The sequence below is a fragment of the Eptesicus fuscus genome, chromosome 14, assembly GCF_027574615.1.
Source record: "Eptesicus fuscus isolate TK198812 chromosome 14, DD_ASM_mEF_20220401, whole genome shotgun sequence".
NCBI lineage: Eukaryota > Metazoa > Chordata > Mammalia > Chiroptera > Vespertilionidae > Eptesicus > Eptesicus fuscus.
The window spans coordinates 55,942,174-55,956,771 of NC_072486.1; the positions used below are offsets into that span (position 1 = coordinate 55,942,174).

Below are 14,598 nucleotides of genomic sequence, written 5' to 3' on the forward strand. Positions count from 1 at the left end.
ATTGCTTTAACTCCATTATCTTGGAGATCTGGAGGGGATAGCTGTCTCAGATAATTTGTAAGCTATGGCATATCAGCTATCTCATAAATGGATCCTGAAGAGGATGAGAACTGATTCAACTTCTATCAAAAATGAATTAACCTTTAAAGGTACTTTCTCTAGAATAACATGTGCAATGGGAACTCATGACTGACTGCTGCTCATGTGGTTTTGGTTTTTATCATTGGTTCTAAATTCAAGAACTCTTACAACCTATTTCAGATTCCTGAGATATGATTCTCTACTCTAGGCAGAAAGCAATTGAATTATTAGTTTTATCTGATCTCAGCAGGTATCTAAAATCCATTTTAAATCTCTGTTCAGAAGCTTCGATCTAATTTGGTTTTATTGTTCAATGTAAAGAGGCTCACTTGAGTGTGTATTTTGGATATGTATTCTCAGTAGCAGTTTGAAAACATCCCAGGGTAGATGGTAGCAATTTCTGGGAAGTTGCTAAAGGAAGCCATTGGTTATAATTATTTCTAAATAAGGCCCAGCTTGATAGCTGATGAAAGGATGCGTTGGTAGATGTTTCTGCTTCATTGTTATTTAATGAAGAAAGGTTTACATACCATTCTGGAAGGTACGTCTGCTCTTTGGATGTTCTTTCCTCTTTCTTTTTATTTGTGTAGACCCCACTAGATAAGATGCAAAGGGATGAGAGACCACAATCCAACATGGATATACCTTTGGATCTCAGTGGGCAAAGGACAGAAATGAACAGCCAAATCAGGGCTTTCCAGGGGCTCACAAAGAGAAAGCCTCTAGGGAGCAGGACAGGGACACTTGGAAGGCAAACTGTGCTAAAGCCTCCAGGCTGTGACTTTCTTGGGTTCCATTCATTTAACTATTGCAAAGCAGTTATTATGAACAGTACATCACAGCTTCTATTTTAGGTCTTTCCTGCCGTGAATTCACACTAGCAATATTTTAATCAAAATCCATTGATAAAACAAGAGCCCATTCAAATGAATTCTATTAAACATGTGTAGAAACATACTTTATTATTTCTATGTTATGATCAGGTAGAATCTCACATTTATATTGCTGAAAAGCAACTTACTATTACTATTATTAAATCAGGCCTCAAGGGAGAAAGGTGGACAGAGTTGTGATGCTTTTCTGCCTTGCAAAGGAAAACCCTTTATATTTGAGTAACAAATGCCTGGCTAAATTATAGCTCATCATAAAAATCAATGAGTCTACACAGTGAGTGTTTTAAGTGGCAGGTCTTACACTGAACCATTTAAGAAATATTAATGAAGCCCAACCTGGGTGGCTCAGTGGTTGAGCATCGACCTATGAACCAGGAAATCATGGTTCAATTCCTGGTCAGGGCACATGCCCGGGTTGCAGACTCGATCCCCAGTGTGGGGCGTGCAGGAGGCAGCCCATCAATGATTCTCTCCCATCATTGATGATTCTCTCCCTCTCCCTCTTCCTTCCTCTCCAAAATCAATAAAATTATATTTAAAAAAAGAAATGTTAATAAAAATAGGATATTTACAAGATACAAATGTAGAATAATTATATGACTTTAAGGGTCTCCTCTGTACCATGAATTAGGATTTATATTCTTAATATCTTTCAGTAGAATATCTTGCTAACATTCACAGTCCCCATTTCCATTCTCATCTAACAGACCATAGAGGCTGTGTAGCTTTGAATGTCGTCTCCACACCCAGGTCAACATGCTCTCCTCCTGCTGAGTTTTGAGATCTACTAACTACTGTTTAGAGGGGAGACTTTATTTCTGCTATGATGTGATTATCCACGACTGAATTTAAAAAAGTGGGGCTTGTGAAAATTGAAAAAGCCTTAGGATGCTAGTAATAATAACACAACAATAACACATTATTTTTAGGTATGGGGGGATAAGTGGTGATGGAAGGAGACTTGACTTGGGTGGTGAACTCACAATACAATATACAGGTGATGTGTTATAGAATTGTACACCTGAAACATATATAATTTTATTAACCAATGTCTCCCCAACAAATTCAATAAAAAGTAAATATATAGATATATAAAATAATATATGTATATATATTTAATTTTTGAGCACTTACTACTCACCAGGAATGGGTTAACTGCTTACATGTATCTTCTCATTCAGTGCTCAGTGCATTGTTTTTTTTCCAGCTTCTTTGCAACTCTAAGTGCTTTAAAAATTCTTTTGTAAATTTTACTGATGACATTCAATATTATATTAGTGAAGTGATCAACCTGGTATTTCCAGTACCCTCCTGACACTATGTTTAGTTATTACAATATTATTGGCTGTTTTTCCTATGCTGTATCCCCATGATTGTTTTTATGACTGGCGATTTGTACTTCTTAAAATTTTAAAAAATAGAACTATCACTACATTATTATTAATTTAATTTTTAGATCAGAAAATGGTTTAGGGAAGGTAACATCAGCATTCATAATGTTAAGCATTGTCAGAGTTCAAATTGGAACTAAATTTTTTCTGACTCGACATCCTGCTTTATGTACTGTAGTACTGTCTTAGCACTAGAGGTATTACTCCAAGTTGGTTCATGTTTCCAGTGAGAAGAGGGAAGGAATAGTGTTCTTCAGTAGTCTAGAAGTGACTCTGGGAAACAAAAGCAAAGCCAGCTCATCCCCTTCATCCATAGAGGGTGTCCATGTGGAGGAGATGGGAATGAAGGTGTCTGTTATCAGTCTGAGAGAAACAGTGTGTAGTAAAGAAAATTGAAAGAATGAAGAAATTTAAAGGCAGAGGGAAGAATTGACTCTAATGGAATGAAAGTCGATAAAGTGCCAATTTTAAAAAAAGCTATTGACAAGACCTACAGAAGAGGAGAGAATGATGAGAGCTAGTTTTAAGTTGAATAGTATTCAGGTGATTGTCTTGATGGCACTCCACACCCCTGCCCCCAACATCTCAGGGGAAGAGGTGCTCATACTGTGGATAGGGAGGTTGTGGCCTGGAGATTTTGGAGGCCGATATGAGTGACTTTAATGAGAGGTGTTCTTATGGTTCTTGAGAAAGTCCTCTTGGGGACAGTTGGGAGTTAAGCTCAGAGCCATGAACTTCCACTCTGCCCAAGTTCAAACTCGATGCTTCAGAGAAAATGAGTGAGATGATGACAGGTTAAGGTCACTGCCCAATTTCAAAGGTAGTTCACAGATTGCTGAGTCCCTTTGAGACTCTTGAGAGGTTCCATTGGAACCCCTAATATAGAGCTTACTTAAATCAGGATAGGAGTAGCTTGTGGTAGATGTTGGCAGGGAGGTGTGTGTATTTTTAACCAGGTTATTAGTCTCTTCTATGCTCTACTAACTTTCTTGGCAAATTTAAATTTAGAAAGCTAATGGCAATGCTATTCCCCGGACTCCAAGGAACACATTTGCCGTCTTCCACTTCAGTCAGCCACTAATGGGACACTAATATATTTTAACATAAAGGGACATGAATTACTTGGCTTTCATTTCATCTCTGTGTGCTTTTTCTCCCCCATGTTCTAGTCTGTTTTCATGTTATCGATTTCCCTGTAAAATACTAGGTAGGAGGAAACCCAGAAGAACAATGACACCAGCCAGGCTAGACAGTATTCACCCAGAGGAAGCCCAACAGCTTGTCACAAGTGTCTAGGAGGTTCCTGTATATGCCTTAAACATCTTCCAAAACCTGGTATTAGCAGATGCTGTGGCTTATTAGGCAGAACCTTATATAAGAGCAGAATCTTCAGAATAATAATTATACTGGTAATAGCTAACATCTATTGAGCACTTACAATGTGCCAGCCAGTTTTCTAAGCACATCACCTGCATTGACTCATTCAATTCTTATAATATCCCTGTGAGGTTAATACTGTTATCATCTCTTCACCCACGAGGAAACTGAAGCACAGAGTTTCCTGATTAACCAGTAAGTGGAAGAACTTTCCTTCAAATCCAGGCAATCTGACTTGGAATCTGAGCTGCCACTTTGTTGGGCTGCTTTCTGTGGGATTCTTGGCATCATATAATATCAGGAACATGAAACCATTGAGTGAAAAGTCCAAGGCTCTGCTCCCAGCTCTGCCACTTAGTAGCTATGTGACCACAAATTCGCTTTATCTTTCTGAACTTCAGTTTTCCTATCTGTAAATGATGGTGTGGGTATGCATGATATTTGAAGTATATTCCACTAATTTACAAAGCTGCTATCAAACCATACCTCCTTAAATACTTAAGTATTTCTGTCAGTTGCCTGTCAATGTCCAGCACAATGCCTAATACAAAGTAGACACCCATCAAACATGCTTTGGCTGAATGACCAATGCAACTGTTAAATCTGGCTTCTCAACTTCCCCTCAGAAACACCCATCTCATGGTTTAGTATAGGCTTAATTTTTAAATCAGTACACTACAGACATTTTTATCTGTCCACCATCTCTTTTTAGAATTTGTGCACTTATATCTAAATGTGTGTGTGTGTGTGTGTGTGTGTGTGTGTGTGTGTGTGTGTGTTTGGGGGGAGAGAACTACGTATGGATATACACATATATCTAGACATGGGAGTATGTGTTTTACTTTGGGGATTAGTGGAGTGGGAGTCTATATGGAGGGAGTTAACTATACTTTGCCCTAAAATGTGGTTTTAGACAAGAGAATTAGATTAAATTATTTTTCCTCTACCTCTAACAGAGTTGTAATGAAATTAAGTGTGTGTGTGTGTTGTGTGTGTGTGTGTGTGTGTGTGTGTGTGAGTGTGTGTTTGAGGTGGGCATAGCAGTATTCTGACAATATTTTAAAAGTGTAATTTCTTCCTTCCATCCATCCTTTCCTTTTTTCTTTCTTTCCTCTCCTCTCCCACCTCCTTCTCTCCCTCCTTCCCTTTATCTTTCCTTCCTCCCTTCCCCCTTTCTTCCCCCTTCCTTTCCTTTCCTTTCCCTTCCCTTCCCTTCCCTTCCCTTCCCTTCCCTTCCCTTCCCTTCCCTTCCCTTCCCTTCCCTTCCCTTCCCTTCCCTTCCCTTCCCTTCCCTTCCCTTCCCTTCCCTTTCCCTTCCCTTTCCCTTCCCTTTCCCTTTCCCTCCCTCCCTCCCTCCCTCCCTCCCTCCCTCCCTTCCTTCCTTCCTTCCTTCCTTCCTTCCTTCCTTCCTTCCTTCCTTCCTTCCTTCCTTTGTCAAAATAAATGAAGGAGTAATGTTATTCTTTTTACTTTAGTCAATGGTGACTTTTATCCCATAACATAAGAAAGAAGAAGTAATCCTTTATTTGAGAAAATTTTCTGAACCAATGAAGTTCAAGTATAATATTCAGGGAAAAGTGGGGCTTGTGTTATATTAATATATTAAAGAAATATATCGATTCATAATGGTGATGAAAACTAAACTGATTCACTCAACTGATACCCATAATTAAACTCTTTTGAAAATACTACTTAAGAACATTCAAGGAATCCAGGTAAAGTCTGTGAAGGTGAACAGGCTGCTTCGGAAAGTTCAGTACTACCCCCTTTATTGTTTAATATTCTGAACTAGAATGGATTGAATTCTTTTAAAACAAAATATATACTTCATTCCCTTCCTAAGGAAGGTACATGGTGCACATTTTTAATTTTGCGTTTTATTTTGCGGTGCCCAGAGGCTCCCTCACAGACAGTGTTCACTGTGATATGTTTTGACCAAGAGTTGCTCTCAGAGACTATTGAGGTGTCTAGAGCTATTTCAGTCTCACTTCTGTGCTTTTGGGATCATTAGCTCATTTTTTATAGTTTTCCCGACTCTTATGACGGTCAAGCTGGCATGTTTTGCTGTTACGGCATATTTGCCTAGAACATTTCTTTATCACTCTATCCACTATTCACTGTTTCAGATTCACTGCTTGTAATTTATTGTGGAACTAAACACATGATCTTAGAATTTTTACCAAGTTAATAGCAAATATGATATGAGTGGTCTCCAGAAGATTTTCCAGCTTATTTCTACGTTTTTAACCTAAATTTCAGAAACCTGCAGTTCTGGGGAAGTGTTCTCCAGGTCATTGCTATAGTCTGTAAAGAGCCCACTATTCTGTTTGACTGTGAACTTTCTCTTCTAAGCACGAGGACAGGATGTGGCATTTAGTCCCCCCGGGTGCATACGACTCCCAGTTCCACTCTCTCATTTTAGTCTGACTGTGCGGTTCTTGTTTTGCAGTCCCCAGTCTATCCCAGACCGCCTGAGGATCCGCGTGAACAAAATCAGTTTGCAAGACTATGAAGGGTTCCACTATGACAAAGAGAAACTCCGGGAAGCTTGTAAGTTGGAAGTGCCTCATTGGTTTCCTGTGAACTGCCTGTCTTCATCTTCCTGATCTTCCTTGGTTTGCTGGATAGATTCACCTCTTTTCTGAAGACCATGGTCAGAGAAATGGAGGGAAGGGAAGTAACACAGGAACTCCAAGTGATGATAGGTGGGCTGAAGAAAATGGAACAGGAAAATGGAATAAAATTATCCTGCTCAAGATGCCAAGTTAGGACCAGTTGGTTTATTAACCACTTTGGTCTTTGTTTTTTATCTAAAATGAGAAGCAGAAAGGTGGTGACGCCACATGGTAGAGTAACATGTAGCACAGGTGTCTTCCTGGAACTGTCCTCATTCTTCATGACAGTTACCGGTGAGGACACGTCCAACACTTCTAGCTGTTATGTGATTGTATGATGTCCAAAAAAGGCCCAAGTCACATTCAATGTCATGATAGAGTGATTCCTTGAGGATGTGTCACTGTTTCCAAAATCTTAAGTTGAGTCAATATATGAATTATTTCTCTATGTTCACATCTTCTAAATATTTCTTGAAATAGAGAACTAATTTTTATTCACTACATCTGTCCTGTAGTACTTATTGGGCACTTTTTTTTACATTCTAGTCACTATTTGAGTTCCCTGTGGTATGATATATGAGAAAATTGGGTAAAATAGGCCAAAAGATAAGATCACAGCTGTGTTAGATGTTAGGGCCCGCCCCCCCCATAATTATGGGGGTCAGTAGTTAATTGCAATTAAAGTCAGAGAAGATCAGGTCCAGTGTCCAAGGATACAGCAGGGATGCTAATAGAGAAAAAGGCATTTTGTACAAAACCAGAGGTTTATGAATTAAAACTCCAAACTGGCTCCAAGCGTGAACCTGCCTGGGGTTGTAGAAGAAGCAACTAGTTAAAACTGGCAGGGGTGGAGTAGGTGCATCCCTGAGAGAATGCCTTCCAAGAGCTTGTTCCTCCACCTGTGATTTGGAGTGGGATTTGGTGGATGGAAATCCTGGAATTCAGGGACCCTCTCAAGAGTGAGTGCAGGGACTTTTGCATCTGGAAGTGGCGATGAGTAAGGACCCATTTCCACTGCAGTGCAGTCACCTACTAGGGAATTCTGTGTGAAATTACTGCCTTCTCAGTTCTCTCTCCTGCTTCAGCTTCCTCAGTCCTCTCCGCTCTTTTCTATGTCAATACCGGCTAGTTTCTCCCACTCTGTCCTTCACCCTCATTTCCTTTGGTAAGAAAGTTGGAGGTGGAGGAGGGGTAATTCCCCAAATTACTCCCTTCTAACAGCCACAGATTACATTTTCTAATGTAAATGAGATTATAAGTGACAGATTAGTACAAAATCTAATTTAACCCATAATGTAATGGATATATATGTTCGAAATGGGAGGTTTAGCTATAATGTAAACGAAACTGACTTTCAGAGATAACTAATTGTAAAGAATAGTGTTTTTATTCTTTCTCAAGTCAAACAAATAGATTATACTTTTTGAAAAATAAAAAGAGAGAAGGGATCTCAACTTTGTACTATTTTGCAGCTTACCATCAACTCTGAAGCAAGCCAGTTGGGAGTGGGGCGGCATTTGGGATTTTTGGCTTCTCTGTGCATTTCAGTGACCTGTTCCATCTATTCTATTCATTATCTGTCCATCATGGCCAGAGGTAGTTGTGATCTGAGTTTCACAAGAAGATGATACTTCTTGGTAGGTGCTTTACTCATCATATCTTAATGTGATAAAATTTCTGTGTGAGGAAACTTTCTATATCAAATTGTAGGAGGTGACTTGGTATACAAATAAATCCAACAAATTCAGCAGTGTCTTTGAGACCCAAAGAACAAAGAAACACTCAAAGAGGGAATCAAGGATTTATCTCATTTTAAAGATTTGGGTTTAAAGGTTATAATATATTAATTAGAAGTAAAGATGGCCAACTCAGGCATCCTGCTTTTAATATATGGTGATGGCACTTCTAACCTGTGGTTGTACAGGAAAGTTTGTCCTTTGGGGTTTTTACTTGTTTCTAACCCTGTTTTGCTTGGCTTCAACTTGAAACTAACCACAGGTTCATGGGAAGGCCAGCAGAGGTCAAGTTGAATATAAAGGAAAACACCAGTTCAAGTCCATGGGTGACATACATGCCAAAATAGATATCTTATTTTACAAGCATCAATTAAATGAAATTCGTAGAGCACACCTAGATAAAAGGAGTCTAGGAATCCACTGACCTGAATCCCAGAAGATAAAAGGGAATGAATCCTCTTAGGTAATTTATTTATTGTCCACATTCACAGTCTAAACTAGAGCAGTACTGCATTCCATGGCTTAAAAATTAGTTCCCTTTCTTGATGACACAGCAAGCGATGGATCCAGGCATCACAGGCTGTTTGCCATCACTGTTTAATAGAATCTTGCTCATGTGCCTGCATCATTATTTATATTACATTACAAATCGAATATTTGTTGTCTAACAAAGCCCTGCTTTCCTCTGTAAGGCAGGACTCCTTGGTGATTACAGGATGGCAGCCCTTTTAATTGCCTGGCTTGTTTCAGCATATAAAAAGATGACTGAGCTATTTCAGATACATTTCATTCTCCTTTCATTTGGCTCCAACTTACCTGGGGGCATTCACCCTAATATAATAGCACAAAAAGGTTAGCCCCTTTCTCAGCTCTTGCTGGTAAATTTTAGACTTATGTAAAGCAATTTGAGCCTTATTCACAGGGTTTATGAATCATTAACCCTGAGATAATGGTTATACTGTCCAAGGGTGGCAAATCTATTCAACTTAAAAGGCAGAACATAAAGGGAAAGTGGCCATATTAAAAAAAAAATTCCTAAAGTAAATTTATAATATAATGACAGCAGAGACTCATTCTTATAATACGAATAAAGTATATAAAGAAGTCCATAATAAAGCACATCATTATATAATGGTTGGCGTGCAGGAAGGCCCTAAAATATCCCACAATAGCATGTTGATTATTTTTAATTAATGTTACTTACTTAAGAAACAGCCAGTGCAAGAAAAACACTGACCTCTCTGTGCCCCTAAAAGTAGGACATAAATCTCCCATATTAAAGGCCCTCTTTTTGGACCTGGAGGCAGAGATTTCTCTTATCATTAGAGTTAAAGAACCCAGAGCCAAAGAGTCTGTATAAACAAACCTGGTTGCCTCTTTATTCATTTACTACCCAAGCCCAGAGTGTTTAGGTTCCTCACTAATCAATACCCAAACTTTGCTTAGATGACTTTCTGACAGACATTAACTTTTTTGTCCTGTCAATTCTTCACAAATATATTGTTTGTCTAAAAACCATTAAAAGGCTTCTGATTCAGGGATTTCTTTGAGCTTCATTTTGTGATCGGAACATCATATTATAACTGCTCATGCTTACATACTAAATTGTTTTTGTCCTGTTAATTTAGCCTTGTGTCAATTTTATTATTTTATTATTAGACTAGTTGTAAGAAGTTAAAAAGTTTAGGGGGTGTATGGAGATTCTTTCCTTTCCCTGACGTAGTCTAGACAAAGAATAATCAGTTTTGAAAATCTGTTATCGTCCATCACCATATATTTGGTCCCCTTTTATTCTTTACAACCCCTTTTGACTTTGGGTGGGATCAAATAATTATTTATAGATCATGTATCATAGAAGTGTACACTTGAAGCCTGTATTATCCTATTAATTAATGTCACCCCAATACATTTAATTTTTTTTAAATTACCGGAAATCTGTTCTATTTCTAACTTGCAAAAAGTTTCATTGATATATGACCTATTTTTTTATATCTTGAATAACTTGATACTGGCCAAGATTTAACTCTATTCCACATAAACTAAACTTTACTTCTGGCATTAGCTTACTCTGCACTTTTGAGCTGCTATGATAATTCATACAAGTCTAGGGCTTAAAACACAAAAGCAAAAACCAGTTTAGAACTAATTGAAAGCAGATGTAGCCTATAAAAGTAGGAGGGGACTAACATTTGTTTTATAGCAAATATTACATGCAACAACCCTTTTATATACATTATCTCAGTATAATGGATATTATCTGGATATTTATAATATACTAGAGGCCCAATGCACGAAATTTGTGCAAGAGGCTCGGCCCTCACAGCCGTGGCGGCTTGCCTCCACGGTTTTGTCTGGAAGGTCATCCAGAAGGACATCCGGAAGGATGTCTGGAAGGTCGTTCGGCTGTCTGGTCTAATTAGCATATTACACTTTTACTATAGATAATATATAATGCATAATAGATAATATATAACCTTAGTACATGATTCTGTGGTAAAGTCTAATGATATTGTAATGGAGTTTTCCTGTCTTTTGTTTACTGACTTAGTAGAAGAATCAGAAATGTGTGTTTGAATCTTACGACCTTGACCAAGTAATTTCTCTGATCACCAAATATCTCATCTCTAAAATGAGAATATAATTGCAACCTCATAGAGTGCTGAGAGTTAAATGCAATCTTGTATATGAAACCCCTGGTGCAACATCTGGCACATTAGCATGCTCTCCAAAAATGGTAGCTAGGACTGTTGTGGCTGCTGTTGCTAGTGTCACACTGTTCCTTAATCTCAGGTCCAAAAATCCAGGCTCAGAGCAGTTGACCTCTTCTACACTTCAAAGTGCACCCACCACCACCCACCGAGTCACTCTCTCACATTCCAAAATAGAATGTAAAACACTGAAAAATATCACAGAAAGATTGTGGGAACAAAACACAATTAATCATTCAATTTACTTCTACTGTGTTGACTAGTACAAGAGGCTGCCATGATGGCAAGATGTTTAAACCTATGAAGCATGTAAACACTTAAAGCTCATATTTGGTGATTTGGACAAATATCTGCAAATTCCTTTTCTTAAGTTTTAATACAGTCTTATAATTGCATCATCTGGTATGCATCACCCAATTTTATAAAAGAAAACCTTTTTGTTTTGGAATATTTACAGCTTTACAAAAGAGTTGCAAAGATACTACTAGGGGTTATACTATATTCCTCACCCAGTTTCCCCATTGTTCAGCATTTTATATTATGAAGGTACCTTTGCCAATGACAGTGATGTGGCTTTATTACAATTAACTAAACTCTGGACATTGTATTCCAGGATCCAGTCCAGGACATCACACTGCATTGGGCTGGCATGTCTCCTAGCGTTCTCTGGTCTGGGACACTTGCTCAGTTTTTCCTTCTTTATTTTTTTCTTTCTCATGACCTTGATGGTCTCGAGGGATACTGGCCAGGTATCCTGTAGAATATCCCCTAATCTGGCTTTCTCTGTTGTTTTACTCTTAATTAGACTGGAGCTAAGGGTTCCTGCTAAGTATACTGCAGAGGTGAAGTTTCCTTCTTGTCCCATCTTATCAGGGGTTACCTGATATCCACATGACATCCCTGGTGATGACAGCCTGATCACTTGGTTACGGTTGTATTTGCTAGGTTTCTCCACTGTATCAGTACATTTTTTCCTCTTCCCTATGTTATTCTTTGTGAGCGAGTCACTAAGTCAAACCCATCTTCACACTGGGGGAGGTGGATCACTGGATTTTCCATTGTTTTCAGTTTCCATATTTGAACTCAATTGAATTCCATAAATATGCCGAAATGGTGGAGTCAACCACTCGTGGATGCATCCATGCTTTCGAAGGCTATGTATTTACATCAGTTCTATGCTAGATACCACACCAGATGCTAGGCATGGAAGGATGACATCAATATTATTTAATCAATACATATTTATTGAGTGCTTACTCTGAGCAAACAGTGGTGAACAAAAACCAATAATCCCCAAACAGAAATAGTACCTGATTTGCTGGAGCATTTTTATCATGTGACAAGGACTGTAATAGAGCTATAGAAACACTAAGTACCTGTTTTCCTAGCATATATCATTTAAATAGCTAGAGGAAGGGATGGAATATATATGCAAGAATGAGAAGAGCTAATCTAACCTCTAATTAGTTATATGACCTTGGTAATGCATTTGTCCGCTTCAGGCTTCAGTTGCCTTATCTGCTTAATGCAGTAGTTCAGTTAGGTCTTACCTTAAGGACATACTACATTATAATAAATCCTTAGGCCTATAGGAATTACATAGGATTTAAAATTTTGTTCCTGACATGTTTCCTTAGGAAAGTTTTTGAAACTTGAGCATCACTCATTATAATGAGTGCAAGCATTTGGAACACACTGATTTTGCTAGAAACACTGATTTTTTTCTATCAATGACTTCATCTGCAGTTGAATCTTTCCCCCTCATTTAACAAGTTGACAACCATGCTGTGCAGGAGAGATTAGGCCTCCGTTTGGTAGAGGTCAGCATTCCATTTTGAAATCTGAGTTAAGAGATATCAATCTGTCCTCAGAAGGCACTGTCCATCCTTTTGCTGGTGTGTTTATGTTTATTCCTATGTTCAAGAGGCAACATTTACCCAGAGTTTTATGATTAATTAGTTTCTTTTAACTGTTCTTCTCTTATATTTATTTTTATTAAATATATATCTTATATTTATTTTTATTAAAAATATAATAATAATAATAATAGTTAACACCTATTGTTCTATCACTGTGAGCTAGGAAATTCTTAACTTTTCTACACATGTCATGTAATTTAATTCTCCCAACATCTCTGTGTTATAGGTACTACTTTACATATTGAGCAACTGAGGCACAGAAAACTTAAGGAAATCATCCAAGGGCCTGGCATTCTGAACATTTATTTAATCACTATGTTCTCTATTTCCTCCATGTAGTAGTTCTTTTTTTTTTTTATATGAAATACCTTTAATAGTAATTTTGTTTTTAAATCTTTCACAATCTCATTTAAAATGCCTTTTTGTATTTAAACTGACTTTGTCTTAATTCACTTTACTCTGGTTTGTTGAACAGGTTTCTGTTTTTGGATTTCTCTCTCTACCCTGAAATAAATAATAAATTCATAAATTCAACTAATATTCGCTGACCACTGACCATAGTTCTGGAACTATTTCAAGTGATGGGGGCCCTGGAGTGTCCCCATGCTCATAGAGCTTATATTAATTCCAGTGGGAGAGGCAGACAAAGAAATAATGTAATAATATAACAAGGAAATAGAGCAAAAGAGTGACAAAGGATTCTAACTTTTGTTTTTTTAATTCTCACTGGAGGATGGATATATATATATATATATTTGATCTTTATTGTTGAAAGCATTACATATGCCCCCCTTTCCCCCCATTGACCTCTTATAGCCTGCCCTTGTCCCCCACCCCAGGCCTTCATCACTTTATTGTCTGTGTCCATGTATTATGCATATATGCATAGACATTCATTGGTTGATCTCTTCCCACCGCCACCCCCACCCTCCCCTGGCTTTCCTCTGAGGTTTGACATATTTTTTCATTGATTTTTAGAGAGAGTGAAAGGTGGGGCAAAGCGGGGTGGGGAGAAAGAGAGAGAAATATCAATGTGAGAGAGACACATCAACTGGTTGCCTCCTGCATCCGCCACGACTGGGACTGGGGATTGAACCTGCAACCGAGGTACCTGCCCTTGACCAGGAATCGAACTCAAGACCCTTCGGTCCATGGGCCGATACTCTAACCACTGAGCAAAACCGGCCAGGAATTCCAGCTTTGATAAGGGTATCAGGAGGGACTTTCTGAAGAGATGACATGTAAGTAGAGGCCTAAAAGTAAAGAATAAGTGCACATGTGGATTTCTGGGGGAAGTGTGTCCCCAGAGAGAGGGAACAGTAGGTGCCGAGGCCCTGGGATGACAGAATCCTTGGAAGTTTATGTGGCTGGAACCTGGTTGGTTGCAGCAGGGGTGGAAATGATTTTGAAGTTGTAGGAAAGGATCAGCACATAGATGGGGCTTGTAGACAGACCATGGAGAGGGCTTTGGATTTTATTTGGAGTGTAATTAGAAGGTACTGGAATTATTTTAAAAGATGTGCAATAACATGCCTGCATTTCTTTTTTTTTTTTTTTTTTTCATTTCTTTTTTTTAATATTTTTATTGAGGTATTATATGTGTACATATCTTACTATTACCCCCCCCCCACCCCACACCCACACATGCCCTCCCCCCCCCAGAGTTTTGCGTCCATTGTTTATGCTTATATGCATGCATACAAGTCCTTCGTTTGATTTCATAACTCCCCCACCTTTCCCAAACTTTCCCCCTGTACTTTGAAAGTCTGTTTGATGCTTTACTGTCTCTGTATCTATCTTTTTGTTCACCACTTTATAATGTTCTTTACTATCCCTAAATGAGTGAGATCATGTGGTATTGTTCTTTCATTGACTGGC

At 38.3% G+C, this 14,598-nt stretch overlaps 1 protein-coding gene across 3 annotated transcripts in view; it reads left to right on the top strand.

Moving 5' to 3' along the window:
* DGKI (diacylglycerol kinase iota) overlaps positions 1-14,598 on the top strand; it is a 397,015-nt gene that overhangs the window by 280,745 nt on the left and 101,672 nt on the right. For 2 of the 3 annotated variants that reach the window (XM_054726100.1, XM_054726101.1), the window contains one exon: positions 6,192-6,292. In XM_054726100.1, coding sequence (XP_054582075.1) covers positions 6,192-6,292 — 101 coding nt within the window. Of the gene's footprint in view, positions 1-6,191; positions 6,304-14,598 lie in introns of all 3 variants that reach the window. The other variant, XM_054726102.1, reaches the window with a different exon arrangement.